The sequence below is a fragment of the Bemisia tabaci genome, chromosome 7 (genome assembly GCF_918797505.1).
Source record: "Bemisia tabaci chromosome 7, PGI_BMITA_v3".
In the NCBI taxonomy this organism is placed as follows: Eukaryota; Metazoa; Arthropoda; class Insecta; order Hemiptera; family Aleyrodidae; genus Bemisia; species Bemisia tabaci.
Window position 1 is genome coordinate 35,198,201 of NC_092799.1, and position 17,191 is coordinate 35,215,391.

Here is a 17,191-nt window from a genome sequence, read left to right on the forward strand (position 1 = left end):
TTATGATTTGGGAACTGTAATTACCGGGGGGGAAAATTTTAAAATTTGATTTTTTTCAGTCTTGTTTTCCGAGTTCAGTTCCACGTGATACGCTTTGCTCCGCAGTTCCAAACCCGACTCAGGACCAACCGCTCAATGGACCCTCCCTCTCTTCTCCTTCAGTGTAAAGATTTAAGAATTTGGGGTTTTTTTCATTACTAGTTTTGTTGTATTTTTAATTTCGCTTTGCTATAATAATTGAAAAATTGATTATCTGCTGGTGTTACAGAAATACGATCCCCGTTTTTTGCGCAAAGGGTGGCCCTGGCCTCCTGTTATACTGTGACCAGGACATTCAGATGAAAAGAGAGGTGGAAAAAAGGTAAAATCATAGCGCTTATACGACGTGAAAATAATGAGGCAACTTCAATATCTTTCTGTGCGGAGATACGGCCGGACGGCGTGCAGACACGTAGCCAAGGGGGGTTGGGGGAGGAGGAGGCTTTATGGACACAAGCACTCGTCTCAGGAACAAGAAAAAAGTAAAGATAAGTATAGGGAATAGGATTTCGAAAGAGAATAGTTATTGAACGAGGCAGAAGTTAAATAGTTGATGATTAAAATTGTAAAATAGGGACCTCGGCCCTCAGCCATTCTGCCGACCAAATTACCCCCCCCCCCCCTCAAAAAAATCCTGCCTGCGTGTCTGACAAAAGGGTCAGATGCGGGCGTGATGTTGATATGAATACAACTATTCCTACTCAACGGATGTCCGTCTTGCATATGCAAAAATATGAAGGCGCACTGTAACTCAGCTCATTGTCCTTCGCGCGCGTTCGCCCTTATTTGCATGGGCGCGGGAGTTAAGTTTCAAGTTGCTTGCAAGACATTTTTCCATATGAGAGAGGATTGAAACTCAATTTTAAGACGCACCGTGCCCCTTTAATTGAATTTACTGCCTACTGACTGATGTTTACCGTTACGATCCTGAAGTCGGCTGACTGCAACTGCGTTTACAAATAATAATCAATGCGTGAGAGTTAGTACAATTTTGTTCTCTTTATACTGGAATACCTGACCTCAGGGAGATTCGAACATTATGTACACAATTTTTTCGTATCCCTTGTAATGTTACCGTAATCCGAATCCACGAACACTTCCGCATAAAATACGTAAGGCTAGGTAGTGCTGCCTTGAATACCTATACACGGGAGAGTGTTGCCATCTCTGTGCCGCTCTCTGATTGGTTCAGCAGTTTCAGGCTATCTGGCTATCGTGGAACTCCAAAGTTGGACCAATGTAGACAAACCCGACCCAGAGGAATACGTATGATCGGCTGAAAAATGAATGATAATCACACTCAGAGGTCAATTTTCGGCAAAAATATCCATTGAAGGTCGATCCAAACTCAATTCAGAAGTTGATCATAAAAAAAATTTCAATCACACCCAAAATCACGTCTAGAACTTAGTAGGACTTTGCCGCCATCATGTTTCTTCACATTGGGCCAAAACTAGGAGCGGAGGGGCTGTTTACATTGGTCCGACTTTGGGGCTCCAGGATAGCCGACCAATCAGAGAGCGACACATTTTTTCTTAGTAAAAGGATTGAGATGGCAATTCTCTCCCGTATTCAGGTACTCTGGTAACGCTCCTTTTACAAACGAGCAAGTAAAAACTATTTTCAAAAAAATAAATGAAGATATGAGGATAAAAAGACAGCAGCAAAAAGTTAAAAACGGACAAATAAAGGGGCCGCGTTTAACAGAAAGGAACCAAGCCACATCAGCCATTGCCAAATTTAACGGGGACATTTCATTTTTTACGAGAGAACGTTAGTGCGGATTTCTTTAAGAAATTTTAGGAATTTGCTTCGCACTGTGGAGAAAATTCACCGAAATTTGCACACAAATCCGCAAAACCATTTTCATGCAAAAAGTTAAATTGCCTAATTAAATTTGGCAATAGCTGATGTGGCTTGGTTCCTTTCTGTTTAACGCGGTCCAAATAGCACAGTCTTCAGGAAAATAAAATCATTTTATGATCGATTTGACAATCCCAGAGACTTTATTCGGTAAGACAACAGTCATCGGCGTTGCAACGTTGTTAAAGCGAGGAAATCTGGAAAATTTCCTGGGCAACTGAAACGAGCCAGCCGGAGGGCGTCGAAAATGATGTCCTTCAGAAAAAGAAAATATCTATGGAAGATAATAATAGTCTCCATCGTATAATACAATTTTTTACAACTAAGCCCGCCTCTCTCCTTTTTCATTTCGCGCAGAGTCAAAATTTTAGTGTATTTAATACTCGTCTCAGCCTCTAAATTCAGAAACCATTTTTGGACTCGCCGTTTTCCTCCATTTATTTCACCGTTATTCTCTCCGTTTTTCACTGTAAACAAATACACGTTGCTTCGCCTGTTAGAAGTCCTTTACCCACGTTTTGAAAATGCAGTGCAGTAAGTCCAAACAATTTTAAGATGTATTGTTAAGTGACTCATATATGCTCCCTGTTTTTATGTCTTGCTTTTTTTTCGCCACGTTTCGCCAACACCGGGAAAATTTATCGGTTCGTTTGATGTCCTAACCTCAATGCAATGGCCTGGCCCAGATAGGAGGGGAAGATGAACATGGATTGTTTTGGCCTTTCTCTGGGATTTTTCAAATCTTTGATGAGCTCAACCAGTACAGTTTCAATTCTGAGACGACCCATTTTTAAAAAAAAAAAAAAATCGCCCGGGGAGACCCCTCGGTACTCCTTTGAAGCTACGGAAATCCCCCGAACTATCCCCTGCAATAAAATTAGGGGAGTCCTACGATTTCCCTCCGGTAGGGTGTCTCTTAGTGCCTCCTTAAATCCTACGTACTATTTTGCCCCCCCCCCCCTTCCAAAAGAAGTTCCTAGTTCCCTTGATCGCAGAAAAACCTATTACTTCTGCTAGGTTGGACGTTATTCGAAAGTACAAACACCAAACGTGAGAAATGCATATCCCAATATTGCAAAGAGAGAGTATCCAGGCCCACCCTAAAAGTGCAAAACCCTAAATAAGGGAAAACTTAAGAAGAAACTTAACGAAGTTGTAAGTCCGCGACTACGTGTCTTGGTTTGTGACGTTGTAGACTTCCTGTCACACTTTATTTTTTAAATTGAAAACTATTCGACGGACATTCTTAAGAACTGTCCGGGTCATTCTTATCTGTGCGAAAAAAGTTCTGCGAAAACTTCAAGCAAAGCGAAAACTTCACGTTGTAATACAATTAAACAACCAATGCATTTTGCGGAAAATTGACTATACCGCGATGAAAAATCAATGATTGTTTTCTCCATCGCCAAAATGAGCGACTCTGAAATTAAATTGAGAACACAGATATCTCTTAGGCACGAATAGTTCGTCTACCAATCATGCTCAGTACATCGTTAGTTAAATCTGAAGCACCCGAGAAACTTACACCCTACGCTTGTGTGCAACTATTCGTTTATGGTGGATATATTTGTGGTATAAACGAAAACTTGAAGGCGCTTTGTCACTTTGGATCCTCTCAGCACGACCCGCTGTCGCGCCGAGGGTGAACTGGTGAGTACCCTGGACAGTTAAAACGCCCTCATTTCCGAGCGTATGCAACACAGACATCCGTAGAGCGCGAATAGTTGCATCTGGACGTGTTTGGTTTGTGTTCGTTGAATGCGACAATAACTGAGGGTCCATTGCATGTTACTCGTACAACATCGCAACTTAATGTCAGCGTCGCGCATTGCGCCGACAAAGTATACGATGACTAATTTTTATCGTAACATTGTCAATTTTCCGGAAAATGTTTGAAGATTACATAAAAATTTGTTCTTGCGCAAGAATTAAAAAGCAGTCCTGTCAGAAATACACATCCATATGCGGGCAGTTTAGAACCCAAAGAGGCAGAACTATTTCAGATCACGTAATCAATGAATATTGTTACATTGCAATGAGATTTCTAATATTTAAAGTCTTTCTTGTTTTTTTTTTCCAAATTTCTAAAGCAATCATTTGCGTGAACGACTTTTTGCCATCACTACCTTAAAAACACAAATTCTCATTCACGCTTCCGAGGTTTGCGCCTCTGAGCATTTGCCCTTTAGAAATTTTATCTTGAAGTCACGTGGGTTTACGTACATGATTTCGTATTTGATATATCTCTCTTATTTTTTTCTCGACGCGAACATTTTTTAAAGTAATAAAGTGAATTCAATGTGCTCCCCTGCATAATGGAACAAGTCAATGGGAGAAGTCGGATAAAATTTGAAAACTTTAAAAGCTCATAGCTCCATTATTACAAAACGCCAAGGTCTTAAAAGTGGTCCCATTAGTTACCCCGTATAGTTTACTTTAAATAGCACCCTTAAACTTTATAATTTGACAAAATAAACATCTAAATCTCAGTTTTAGAAAAGAAAAGAAAAGAAAAAAAAATTATGTCCGACTTCTCTCATTGATTTGATCCGCCGTGCACCGCCTTCTTTTCCTTTTATCGTTCTATCCTCAGGTGAGCAGCCGATGGACTTGAGTGAATTTTTCACGACAGACGTCCCGGCCCTCTGTGAGACGGAGGGTCGAAGCATGAGTCAACAGGCCATGCAGTCGCTTTACGAGCTCCGCCAACAGAATCAACTGTGCGACGCAACACTTCGCCTCGAAAATGGACAGATTTTCCCCGTGCATCGCAACATCATGTCCGCTTGCAGCGGTTACTTCCGGTACGTTGTCAAAAATTGAGCTCTTGCAGAATGGGTCACTAAACTTTGCCTTTTTTACTTAATATTCTGAAAGCACCAGGTGAGTAGATTACGTGGTGATTTATTGCGTATTTGATGCCAAAGTCCCGGCCTAGTCTGCTTTTAACAGGTCAACAGAATCGCTGGCATTTCAAAAGCGCCGGAATGACGGGCAAATGATGGAAGTGATACGAAACATACGAGATTTTCAGACATCGCAAACGAGGTAGGTATGCGCGGAGAAAAAAACTTCGTGCGTGGGACCCGAAGTTTAGGTCATATGGATCTCTGAAGTTTTCGGATTGAGCATGGGAACACTTTAGGTCCAGCTGCTGAGGTTTGGATCACACATCTGAAACTTCAGTTCCAACATCTGAAGTACTTTGTTTTTCACATCCGAACAACTTCGGTTCTCACATCCGAGAAACTTCGGTTCTCACATCTGAAGTACTTCAGATGTAAGAACTGGGGTTTCAGATGTGTGATCCGAACCTCGACAGCTAGACCTAAAGTGTTCGGCTGCATAACGTTTGCGCACACTTATCTTACCGATAACGTTTGCGCACACTTTTCACGAATATCATTTGCGCACACTTTTTACCGATAACGTTTGCGCACACTGCACTTTTTGGCAACGCTGCAATGATGCTCCAGTAGTATCGCTTCGTGATAAGACAATTCAACGGACGGATAAAATATAAACGGACGAGGGGAAATTTTCATTTAAATAAATTCCAATAAGCAATCAATAAGTAAATGAATAAATAAGTTAATAAGAAGAAAATAGAAATTAAATGAAGAAAGTTAAGAAAATAAGGTATATGGTTACTCACAGATTTTTCGCTGTTACTTCAGCTAAAAATGCTGTGACTGTCTTCACCGGAACCATCTTTAGTGCAAGGACGGGTTTTAGGGCTGTTTTTAGGGCAGGTTGCATTTGAAGAGCAAGTTTCATCAGCACCATTTTCAGAAATTAATTCATCAGGCTCGTTTGCATTGAAAGAGTCATTTACAGCCTCCGGGTTATTTTTTTCGTCTGAATCATTTTTGTCGGGGTATTTAACTTCACGAACCATTTCCAGAAACTCCGTAATTTTCAGGTCCTTATCGAGATACGAATTGGTTAAAACAATAATTTCATCATCTTTTTTTTTTGTTGATCATTCCGTTTAGTGAACACCTCATCATTTCGCACAGCTTTAATTTTCAAAGACACTATATTCTGAGCGTTAAAAAATTGTTGAGAGGTTTCGTAGACATTCGGATGATGATAGTAACAGCGAAAAATCTGTGAGTAACCATATATCTTATTTTCTTAACTTTCTTCATTTTCTATTTTCTTCTTATTAACTTATTTATTCATTTACTTATTGATTGCTTATTGGAATTTATTTAAATGAAAATTTCCCCTCGTCCGTTTATAAATTATTCGTCCGTTGAATTGTCTTATCACGAAGCGATACTACTGGAGCATCATTGCAGCGTTGCCAAATAGTGCAGTGTGCGCAAACGTTATCGGTAAAAAGCGTGCGCAAATGATATTCGTGAAAAGTGTGCGCAAACGTTATCGGTAAAAAAAGTGTGCGCAAACGTTATGCACCGAAGTGTTCAGATGCTCAATACGAAAACTTCAGAGATCCATATGACCTAAACTTCGGGTCCCACGCACGAGGTTTTTTTCTACGTGTGATTGCGGACTTACGCCGTCGATGTGCTAATCATGGTTCACCGCAGAAATGAACATACGGTTTTCTTCCGTAACACGGCAGTCATGCCCTCCCCCTACAAACGTCTACGTACAAATGTATAACTACCCCTATGTTCATTTGCAGGGCTCTGTTCACAACATCGCTACACACGACAGAAACGCGGGACGTGATCCTGCACGGTGTCTCGGCGGAAGTACTCAAGATCCTCATCGAATACGCCTACCTGCGCAAGGTGGACATCAACGAGACCAACGTGAGTCAGCTCTTCGCTACGGCCGACTACCTGGCCGTCCACGGAGTCCGCAACCTCTGTTGCTCCTTCCTCATGCGCCATATGCGACCCGGGAACTGCATCGGAATCAAACAGTTTGCCAAGTAAGCCTAGAATGCGTTCATACAGAGTAGAGCCCCTTCATACACGGAGAAAAAAACTTCGTGCATGGGACCCGAAGTTTAGGTCATATGGATCTCTCTGAAGTTTTCGGATTGAGCATCTGAACACTCTAGGTCCAGCTGCTGAGGTTTGGATCACGCATCTGAAACTTCAATTCTTACATCTGAAGTACTTCGGTTTTCACATCCGAAAAACTTCGATTCTCACATCTGAAGTACTTCAGGTGTAAGAACTGAAGTTTCAGATGTGTGATCCGAACCTCGGCAGCTAGATCTAAAGTGTTCAGATGCTAAATCCGAAAACTTCAGAGATCCATATGACCTAAACTTCGGGTCCCACGCACGAGGTTTTTTTCTCCGTGTAGAGAGAGTTGAGACAACGCGGCTTATGGGTGTCACAAACGGGAATCAAGTTTACACATATTGGACGTTTTTTGTAATCTTCGATCAACCCATTTCCGAATTCCTATTTCCGTTCCCACTCTCATTCCATTTGTTCCTTGCCGTACCCCCCATTCCCCGGTCCATCCCAGTTTATAATCTTTGCAGTTGATGAAAATGTAATCTTCATTCCCGTTTGTGACACTGTGAAGGCCCACAATACGGGAACCAATCAGAAATGGATTCGCATTCATTGTCTTGACTCTCAGTATAAAGGGACTCTAGGAGAGACGTAACCTTTCTCCCAAATCTTAGATACACCTCATCGGTAGAATTGATAGCATAGAGCGGAGAATTGAGAGTTCTCACTTCGCGCCATCGCGCCTTCAATTTTGCAGACGCAACACGGACATCCATCAAGCACGAATAGATGTATCTCTGCGCCGTCATCTACGCGCGTTGTTTCTCCTGCTGTATTTTCATATTGTGATTGTTGCGTTTGTCTCCTTCGTGATGGTGCTTCAACGGTTACGTATAAAGGGATTCTAATACAGCGGGAAGGATCCAGAAAGATGCTGGCGATTTTTAATGGGAGAGGGTTGTTGTCCAACCTTTGACGGTCATATCTGCTGTCATCAAATACTTTGAATAGAGGCTGTCATACGTGGATCCAAGGGGCCACACGCAGCCCCTCCCCACCCCGCCCCCGTTTGCCCGAACAAAGTAGGAATAAAAAGGGAAGAAAGAGAGAGAAGGGTAGGGAGGAAAGAATACGGACAGACGCATATTTTTTAGTAATATTTATGATTAAAATGACTCATAATAGACATTAGATGCTTTAAACTTTCGAAAATTTTCTCGGAAAAGCCCCTCGAACCTACCTCCCGTTTCCCGCATTGGGTGTGTCTGAATCCGCCGATGCTTACTACACTTGTTGTTTGCCTGCCACAGAAAAGGTTTATGCACAAGTATGCCCGTATGGTCCCAAGTTCGCTTCAAAAAAGTGACCATTCGCGATCATATACGAAACTGACGGTAACCTTTCAGGTAGCTACTATCTACTAGGCTTATGGGTACCGCATACAGTTGGCGCTAGGTTCCGTTAGGCAGAATGTAAAATTCGCTTTTATATTTCCCCAAAGAGGATCACGCCCACACGGAGAAAAAAACTTCGTGCGTGAGACCCAAAGTTGAGGTCATATGGCTCGCTGAAGTTTAAGGATCACGTATCTAAAAACTTGAGGTCCGGCTGCCAAAGTCCGGGTCAGACATCGAGGCACTTCAGTATGCACCGGAGTACTTCAGATGTGTGACCCGAACCCTTCGGTATATCTCGAAGTACTTCTGATGTCTGGCCCGAACTTCAGCAGCTGGACCTCAAGTTTTCGGATGCGTGATCAGAAAACTTCAGAGATCCACATGACCTCAACTTCGGGTCCCATGCACGAAGTTTTTTCCTCTGTGTACTTTTACATGGTTTCTTATCCAGCTTTCTACAGTACACGGAAAAAAACTTCGTGCGTGGGACCCGAAGTTTAGGTCATATGGATTTCTGAAGTTTTCGGATTGAGCATCTGAAGACTTTAGGTCCAGCTGCTGAGGTTTGGATCACACATCTGAAACTTCAGTTTTAAGTTCAATCCGAAGTACATCTGGTGTACTTCGGTTTTCACATCCGAAAAACATCGGTTCTCACATCCGAAAAACTACTGAAGTACTTCAGATGTAAGAACTGAAGTTTCAGATGTGTGATCCGAACCTCGGCAGCTAGACCTAAAGTGTTCAGAAGCTCAATCCGAAAACTTCAGAGATCCATATGACCTAAACTTCGGGTCCCACGCACGAAGTTTTTTTCTCCGTGCACATCCCATCTTCCCCACTAGTCCATAATTCCGTTTAGCAGAAATACATTCAATCTAAGTCTAAACGGGCCCATTTCTGTCGATTAGAGATCATTTCTGCAAGAACCTGGAGACAGCGGCGCACCGTTTCGTGATGCGGAACTTCGTGGCGATGGCGCAGCAGAGCGAGGAGCTGTTGTACGTCTCGCTAGAGGAGCTGCGGGCCATCATCGGGGCCGACGAGCTCAACGTCAAGAGCGAGGAGGCCGTCTGGGAGTGCGTCCTCCGCTGGATCAACCACGACGCCCAGAAACGCAAGAATTTCATCGTCCCGCTCCTCAAGAACATTCGCCTTGGCCTCCTCGACACCCAATTCTTCCTCGAAAACGTAATTCACACGGAAAATATTGAATGTTGAGTTAGCATTTATACTGTTATAAAAATGTGCAACAAGCATCAAATCGACGCACAGTTGATCGAGTCAGTGAGAGAGGTCGGACAAAATTTGGAAACTTTAGAAGCTTAGAACTCCGTTTATACAAAACTTTGAGGCTTCAACAGTGGTTCTATCGGTTTCCTTGTGAAATTGTCTTCTACAGGCACCCTTTAAAATTTAAATTGTGACGAAAAAAACATCAAAATTTTCAGTTTTAGTCAAAAATTTCATGTCTGACATCTCTGATTGACTCGATCCACTGTGCGACGGTGTAGTCGGCAATCACATATCTCGTTTGCAGTGTCTGAAAATCTCCGCCTCTATGTTATTTTTTTAAAGGAGAACAAATTGGCATCATTCCTTGAAGTTTTTGTAGGATTTTCTTCGCACAGAGAAGAAAAATCACGGCAGTTTTAAAGAATTGCCGTTGAGTAGTTTTCCGTTTTTAAAAAATAAAGTATGATAGGAAGTCTACGACGTCGCAAGCCGAGTAATGTGATTGCCGACTTACACCGTCGAAATGTTGATTTTTCATTTAAAGAAATGCTCGCTAAACATTCAAATTGTTCATCAGAATAATTTGAACTCATGGAAATGACTTCATAAAATCATCAGTAATATTGAAATTATAAAATTTTCAATGGTAATTATAATCATAGTTATAATGAAAACAACCAAGAAATCAATTTTTAACTATTCAATTACTGTATTATTACCGCAACCAAGGTTCTATACGTGTTTCTAGGTGAAAGACCATCCTTACGTGACGGGGAACGATCAGTGCAGGCCGGTGATCATCGAGACGTTGAAGTTCCTGTACGACCTGGAGATGATCACGCAGAAAGACGGCGAGGTGCCCACGCCGGAGATCGCGCGACCCCGGGTGCCCCACGAAATCCTCTTCGCCATCGGCGGCTGGAGCGGGGGCAGCCCCACCAATTTCATCGAGACCTACGACACCAGAGCCGACCGATGGGTTAAAGTAGGCAATCAATCCGTTAATCTTCTCTAGTTCCAAATTATTGCACTGAAAAAAAAGTGAAACAAAACTGAAATGTGAAAAAAAAACGGACTATGTAAACATACCGGCCGTTCCGAGCTCAGGAGCCGAAAGTTCCGGGTGCTGGAGCCGTAGCTTTGACTCAGTGTTCGAAACTCACAGCGCCTAAAAAATGAAGGTTCTGCGCCAACGTGGCCCCTAAAAATCCGGATTTTCACAGGAAGTCTTATAAAGAAAGAAAAACAAATCTATTTGAATTGAAAAAACTCGGAATCTTCAGCACTACAAGTGAAAGCTTACTTTTGGGCGCTTCTGGGTACCAGATGCGCCCTTTCCAGCCGTTCGACTCCCCCGATGTAACATGTACTATACTACATACCGTTTTGCCTTATGGGTAATGACGCCATTCTGGTACACCCGGGAAAATTTGATTTTCTTCTGCATCTGGTATTCGTAAAAGTTTTCGTGAAATGTTTTGCTTTTTAGCATAACAATCTCGCACGGACGTATTATCTGGTTAAACTATTTTGGGGCTTCGTTATGCTTAAATGCCTCATATTCGAGGTTGTAGTTTCAGATTGATTCGAAAAAATCACGAACAGTCACGTGATCTCTTCATTTTAGTGACGTATTACTGTGCTATTTTGTGATTGGTTCATTTTCTCGGCGCAGCATCGTCAAGCATCAGCTGTTTGCGGCATTGGGCTGAAGGTTTAAGGTTATGTCATGGACCAAGAGAATAAATAAGGACCCCCAACTCCAGTTAGCGGTGACATTAGCGCTGCCTGGCAGAGTGTTCACGCCGTGATTATGGGTCCAGCCAGCGCCGATGTCGTTGATGTCACCGCCGGCCGGCCGGCACCGCGTCGTCGCCGCGGTCGCTATCTTCCCCGCAACCCACGCTTCCCCTCCCCGCTGCTGCACTCCTGTTCTCACTGCCACGCTCCCCCGCGAGCCGCGACCCGCGCGCCCTACCTCGCGACGCCGCTGTCCGCTAGATCGCGTTGACGCATCTAGCTTTATCAGACGTTCCGCCGTTCTTTCCCGTCGTCTCATTTACACGGTATCCTTTATGATTCCATGCACCACCTAAAGGTTAATCACTTAGTGCTTATAGATGTTTCTAGATCTTCCTTGTCATCCTGAAGTTCTGAAGAGTTTAATGGGAAAAGCTTCCCACTTTTATTTCAATCTTCGTCAGTCTTCGGGTATATAAACTGATAATAATATGCTTTGTCAAAGAAGCGCCCTCCAACGCTTTGGCGTTGAAACTGCTTGTTTCTATTCCTCGCGATTTCATTCTTAGTGCTTTTGTCTTCCCCAAGTTCCAGCTACTTACTAGTTCTGTTACGAAAACATCTTGCGTCTAACTTTTCACTAAATGCGCCGTAACATAAAGGCAAAAAGTCAATTCGGCCCCTAAAAAATCTTCAATGGCGCCTAAAAATCGGACTTGTTGCGCCAGATGGGACCTAAAACTCAAAGGTGAGTTTCGAATACTGCTTTGACTGTTCCGTGTGTTGCGCCCTGAACTTTCGGTCTCTGAGCCTGGAGCGCGGACGGTAAGTCTGTATAGCCCGTTAGTATGACTTCCATAGCCGGATTTTAATCGGCCACATAATACGATCAGATTCTGACAATCAGTTCGACCTCAAAGAAAAAGCTTTCTCGATCTTAAGTTGTTCATGACCCTACGTAAATTCTACGCACTTCGCATCATAGGCGGATCCAGCCACTTAGAACGAGGGGAACGGAAGGGGGGTCCGGTCCGGGGGGCCTCCCCCAGAAAGTTGAAATTTTAAAGCATCTCGTATGCTGTTTGAGTCAATTTCGACATGAATATTTCTCAAGTTTAAGCGTTCTTCCTTTCTCTTTCCTCCGTTTCTTCCTTTCTCTTTCCTCCGTTTCTTCTTTTTCCCTTTTACCTCCTCCTTTTTTTCGGGCGTAGGAGGGGGACACACGCCCCCTGCGCCCCCCTTCTTGGATCCGCCTATGCCTCGCATCCGCGACATGCGATACCTCACAATGGACTTGGATAAAATCTTTTGTCGAATGCGTAAATTGGACGTATTTCTCCTAAACGGATCTATGTGCATTATGACGTGAGCCCTGTTATGCATGTATTCTTACGGGTCTTAGAGCTCATGTCTTAATGCACATAGTTCCGTTTGGCAGAGATGCATCCAATTGTTGCATTGAATTTGGCTTATGAATCTGCTCACGCCTGATTGAAAGGTAGACAAAGTTGACCCCACCGGACCCCGCGCTTATCACGGCACAGCAGTAGTCGGCTACAACATCTACGTCATCGGCGGCTTCGACGGGATGGATTACTTCAATTCTTGCCGCTGCTTCAACGCTGTCACCAAGACTTGGAAGGAAGTTGCTCCTATGAATGCTCGCAGGTACAGAACGTATGCAATTACAATTAAAGAATGGCTGGTAGCACTTTTGGTCGTATCCTCACTGCGAGAAAAACCTCGGTTTTACGAACTGAATAGTTCAGTTGGCGCTTTTCGATTCAGTGGCGACAGGCCCGGACTTAGGGCGTGTGCAGGGCGTGCGGCGCACACGAGCGCCAGCCTTTGGGGGGCGCCACGAAAGAAGAAGAGAGGGAAAAAAAGGGGAGAAAAGGAAAAGGAAAAAAAGGGAAGAAAGGACAAGGGGAAAAAAGGAAAAGGAAACAAGGTCGGGCAGTGAAAGCAAGGAAGAAGGGGGGAAATGGAAGGAAAAAGGAGGCAAGAAAAGTGAAAAGAGAGTCCGCGAGAAAGGGGGGGGGCATAAAAACCATAGACAAATTATAAAGAGAATTGCCGTCTAAAGGTAAATTTTCAGGACAAAAACTCCACCTGGTCCATAGACGGTCAGGCGCCCCTTGACCCTAAATTTGCGGCTGCACAGAAACACAAGAGTAGGCATGTAGGAAGGGGGCGCCATAAATCCATCGAACAGGAGCCGACATAGCATTTTAGGCTACGTCCGCCATCTTGGATTTGAGAATTTTTAAACATAGTAAAAATTCGAGTTTCCGGTCGAAAAATACCCTCAGACACCGAGTTTCAAAAAAATCCATCGAACAGGAGCCGACATAGCATTTTAGGCCACGTCCGCTATCTTGGATTTGCGAATTTTCAAAAAATCGACTAAAAAATTCGAGTTACCCGTCGAAAAGTACCCCTGATCCCGCGGTTCACAAAGCTCTAACGAACAGAAACGGAGGCCAGAACCGGGGCTTATTTTAGGCCACATCCAACATTTTGGAGTTGAGAATTTTCAAAAATTGACTAAAAATTCCAGTTTTCCGTTGAAAAATACCGTGTGATACCGCGTTTCACAAGACTCGAATAAACAGAAACCGAGATAGTATTTTAGCCCACGTCCGCCATCTTGAATTTGAGAATTTTAAAAAATGGACTAAAAATTTGGGTTTCCCGTCGAAAAATACCTCCTGACACCGAATTTCAGGAGAATCCATCGAACAGGGGCCGAGATAGCATTTTAAGCCATTTCGGATTTTCGAATTTTGAATTTTTTGAATTTTGACAGATTTTGATTTAAAACGCGTGATCCCAAAATCGAAGCTCAGATTCGGATTCCTCGTAAAAAATCGATGCGATTTCATGTATCATACCCTGACACCGAATTTCAGGAGAATCCATCGAACAGGAGCCGAGATGCATTTTAAGCCACTTCAGTCATTTCGGATTTTTGAAGTTGAAAAATTTTACTTAAAACGCGTGATACCCAAAATCGAAGTTCAGATTCGGATTCCTCGTTAAAAATTGAAACAATTTCATGTATCATACCCGAGCATAGTGTGAAGGAAAGAGACGTAACGTAGACATACTGATTCGAGCATATGAATTCAACGTGGCAACATGGGTAGTGCTCAGTGGGTCAGCGGAGGAGGAAGAATAAGAATTTATCGTGAGGAATTCCTCGGGACGAAACCGAACGCTAAGCGCCGCGGCGGCGTAGTTCAAAGGGAAAGTATGACAGAATCTACACGCGTCGTTAAACCTTTTTCCCTCACGCTATTTTAACATATGATACATGAAATCTTATCAATTTTTCACGAGGAATCCGAATCTGAGCTTAGATTTTGGATATTACGCGTTTTAATCTATTTAAAATCGTAGGAGAAATTACGGAATTGTCCTTGAAAATTGATCACACATTAGTGATTTTTTACCCGTTTTTCTTCTACGTTCACGTAATGAAATTAGATCAACAGTTGACTCATCGACTAGTCTAGCCTAACCCCCCAGAATCGGTCTATGGGGCGAACGATTTTATCAGATAAGATGTGCGGTCCTAGTTTCTGGGCAATTGCGGTTTGATGGAAGCTGCGATGAGGAGAAACGGAAGATATGCGAACCTCGGGCGGATATTAAGTGAGAAACCAGGTAGGGGAAAGGCTTTCTTCCCGAAAAGTTAGTGCTCGGGCCAACTTACATGGTCACACGAGCATTGTATAGCAGATTGTGGGAAACTATTTTTTTGCAGCAACAACCAATTGGATCGCATTTTGCAAAAAGGAACTAAGAGCATTTCAATGTTGCTGGGATTGTGCAACTTAGGTACCTTCTTTGCAAAAAGTAAACTTTGCGACGGTAATTTTCGTCTTGAATTCATAGTTTATTGGGAGTAGAGGTGAAACTAGTTTAGATGCTCGTTTATGTTTGCAAGGTTCGCGACATTGGAATGCTCTTGGTGGCGAGGCTTGAGCAATCGATTATCGATATTTTCCCATTTGAAGCTATGGTGAAGACTCGATTATTAAGGCGTTCGCTGCGAACACCCTGTCTATCGATCCTTTTCCACAGGTTAGTATGGCAGACTAATCGATACATCGCAAAGCACGCCACGCCACTGTTTCGATTCTGGGAGACAGACCTTAGTCGAACATAAAGTGACCGCTCTACTTAAGGGTGGTTTCACGATAACTGGAATAGTTTTGTCGCCGTGGCGGACGACATATTTTTCGGTTATATTTTTAGATAATCACTCGAATTGTTTCGCATTAATCTTCAAAGGGTTACGCATTATAACGCTTTCTAACGATTTATTGCTCTACTTCTCAATTAATTTTATATGTAAATTCCGAAAATGTGCTGTTTGCTACGTGGTAAAAAGTCAGCGCAACAGACAGCACATTTTCGGTTTTTTATATATGTATTAAAATTGAACAGTAGAGCAATAAATCTTTGAAAAGCGTCATAACACGTAACCCTGTGTAGATTACTGCAAAAAAATTCGAGTGATTCATTACTACTAAAAATATGACCGAAAAATGTGTTGTTTGTCACGGCGACCAAAATATTCCAGTTATCATGAAATCACCCTCAACAGTACTAGCCTCTAGGTTCAATTCAACGGACCGAAGTTTTAGTACATGCACCGAACCAAAAATCTTCGGTCAATGTGGAACATGCTCCATATGAACCAAAGTTTTTCGGTTGAATAAATAATAATTGGAATATTCATGGCATATATTTACTATCATACTTTCATTCTCATACCCGCATCCTAATCCAGCCTCTATTTCATACATTTTTCAACAGGTGTTACGTAAGTGTAGCGGTTCTAAATGACATGGTCTACGCGATGGGTGGATACGATGGACACCATCGACAGAATACAGCCGAGAAATATAACTATCGTACGAATCAGTGGTCTCTCATTGCTCCAATGAATGTTCAAAGAAGCGATGCCAGCGCTACAACCCTTGATGGTAAGTGGACACACACCCTTGGCCATTTTCTAGTTATTTTAAATTAGTGTATCGCTGTTTTCTCGGAAAAGTCCTTGTGCCATTTATCGGTGCATTTTATGCCATAATTTTGTTAATTATGGTTCGCTTGCAACACTAACATCGGCCTCTCAGCTGGAAAAGAAAATACTCGTAAATTACCCTCCTCAAGTTTTATGAGCTTACTGTCAGATCAACTCAAACCAGAGCTTCAGGAGAGCTTGTTGAACTTCCCGTTTTTGTTCCAACACCTGTAGTTTTCGATTTTGGCATGACTTACGCCATAGTACGTTTTTCGTTTTGTTGAATATTCACCGAATTGGAAGTGACTTTGATTTTACTACCGGTACATTTATGTAGACTCGGTTCCAACCTGCTGGCAACATTCACACTCCTGTTTAATGTTGGGCCATAAGATGAAAAGATACCAGAAATCGACACATGATATGGCACAGCAGTGGCGTGACGTGAACAATCGATGATCTATATTTCCCCATTCGAAGCTACAGTAAAGAATCGATTATTGAGGTGTTCGTTACAAACACCCTGTTTATCGATTCTTTTCCATAGGTTTAAATGGCAGATCAATCGATATATCACAAAACACGCCACGCTACTGTGTAACAGATAAAGATATGTGGCCTGTCTCATCTTGCCAATTTAAGAGTCTGCCGATGGTAAAGCATATTCGAATTTAACTGACCTCTCACTCCATTTTCATACGATATTTTCAGTTTTATTTTTGGTTTTTCAGAGAAAATATACATAACTGGAGGTTTTAACGGTCAAGAATGTATGCATTCAGCTGAGGTATATGACCCAGAGGAGAATTTCTGGACGTTGATTACTCCAATGAGATCGCGTCGAAGTGGAGTCTCTTGTATAGCCTATCACGGCTGCGTCTACGTTATCGGTACGAGAACACTAAATTTCAGCATAATGTACAATGGGAGTA

At 42.7% G+C, this 17,191-nt stretch overlaps 1 protein-coding gene across 1 annotated transcript in view; it reads left to right on the forward strand.

Moving 5' to 3' along the window:
* The first annotated feature begins 2,102 nt into the window (after positions 1–2,102).
* The window catches only part of klhl10 (kelch-like protein 10), a 35,378-nt gene continuing 20,289 nt past the window's right edge, over positions 2,103–17,191 (forward strand). Inside the window, exons 1-8 of the mRNA XM_019044082.2 lie at positions 2,103–2,436; positions 4,496–4,706; positions 6,557–6,808; positions 9,157–9,436; positions 10,230–10,466; positions 12,720–12,889; positions 16,049–16,218; positions 16,991–17,149. Coding sequence (XP_018899627.2) covers positions 2,427–2,436; positions 4,496–4,706; positions 6,557–6,808; positions 9,157–9,436; positions 10,230–10,466; positions 12,720–12,889; positions 16,049–16,218; positions 16,991–17,149 — 1,489 coding nt within the window. The 5' untranslated portion in view covers positions 2,103–2,426. The remainder of the gene's footprint in view (positions 2,437–4,495; positions 4,707–6,556; positions 6,809–9,156; positions 9,437–10,229; positions 10,467–12,719; positions 12,890–16,048; positions 16,219–16,990; positions 17,150–17,191) is intronic.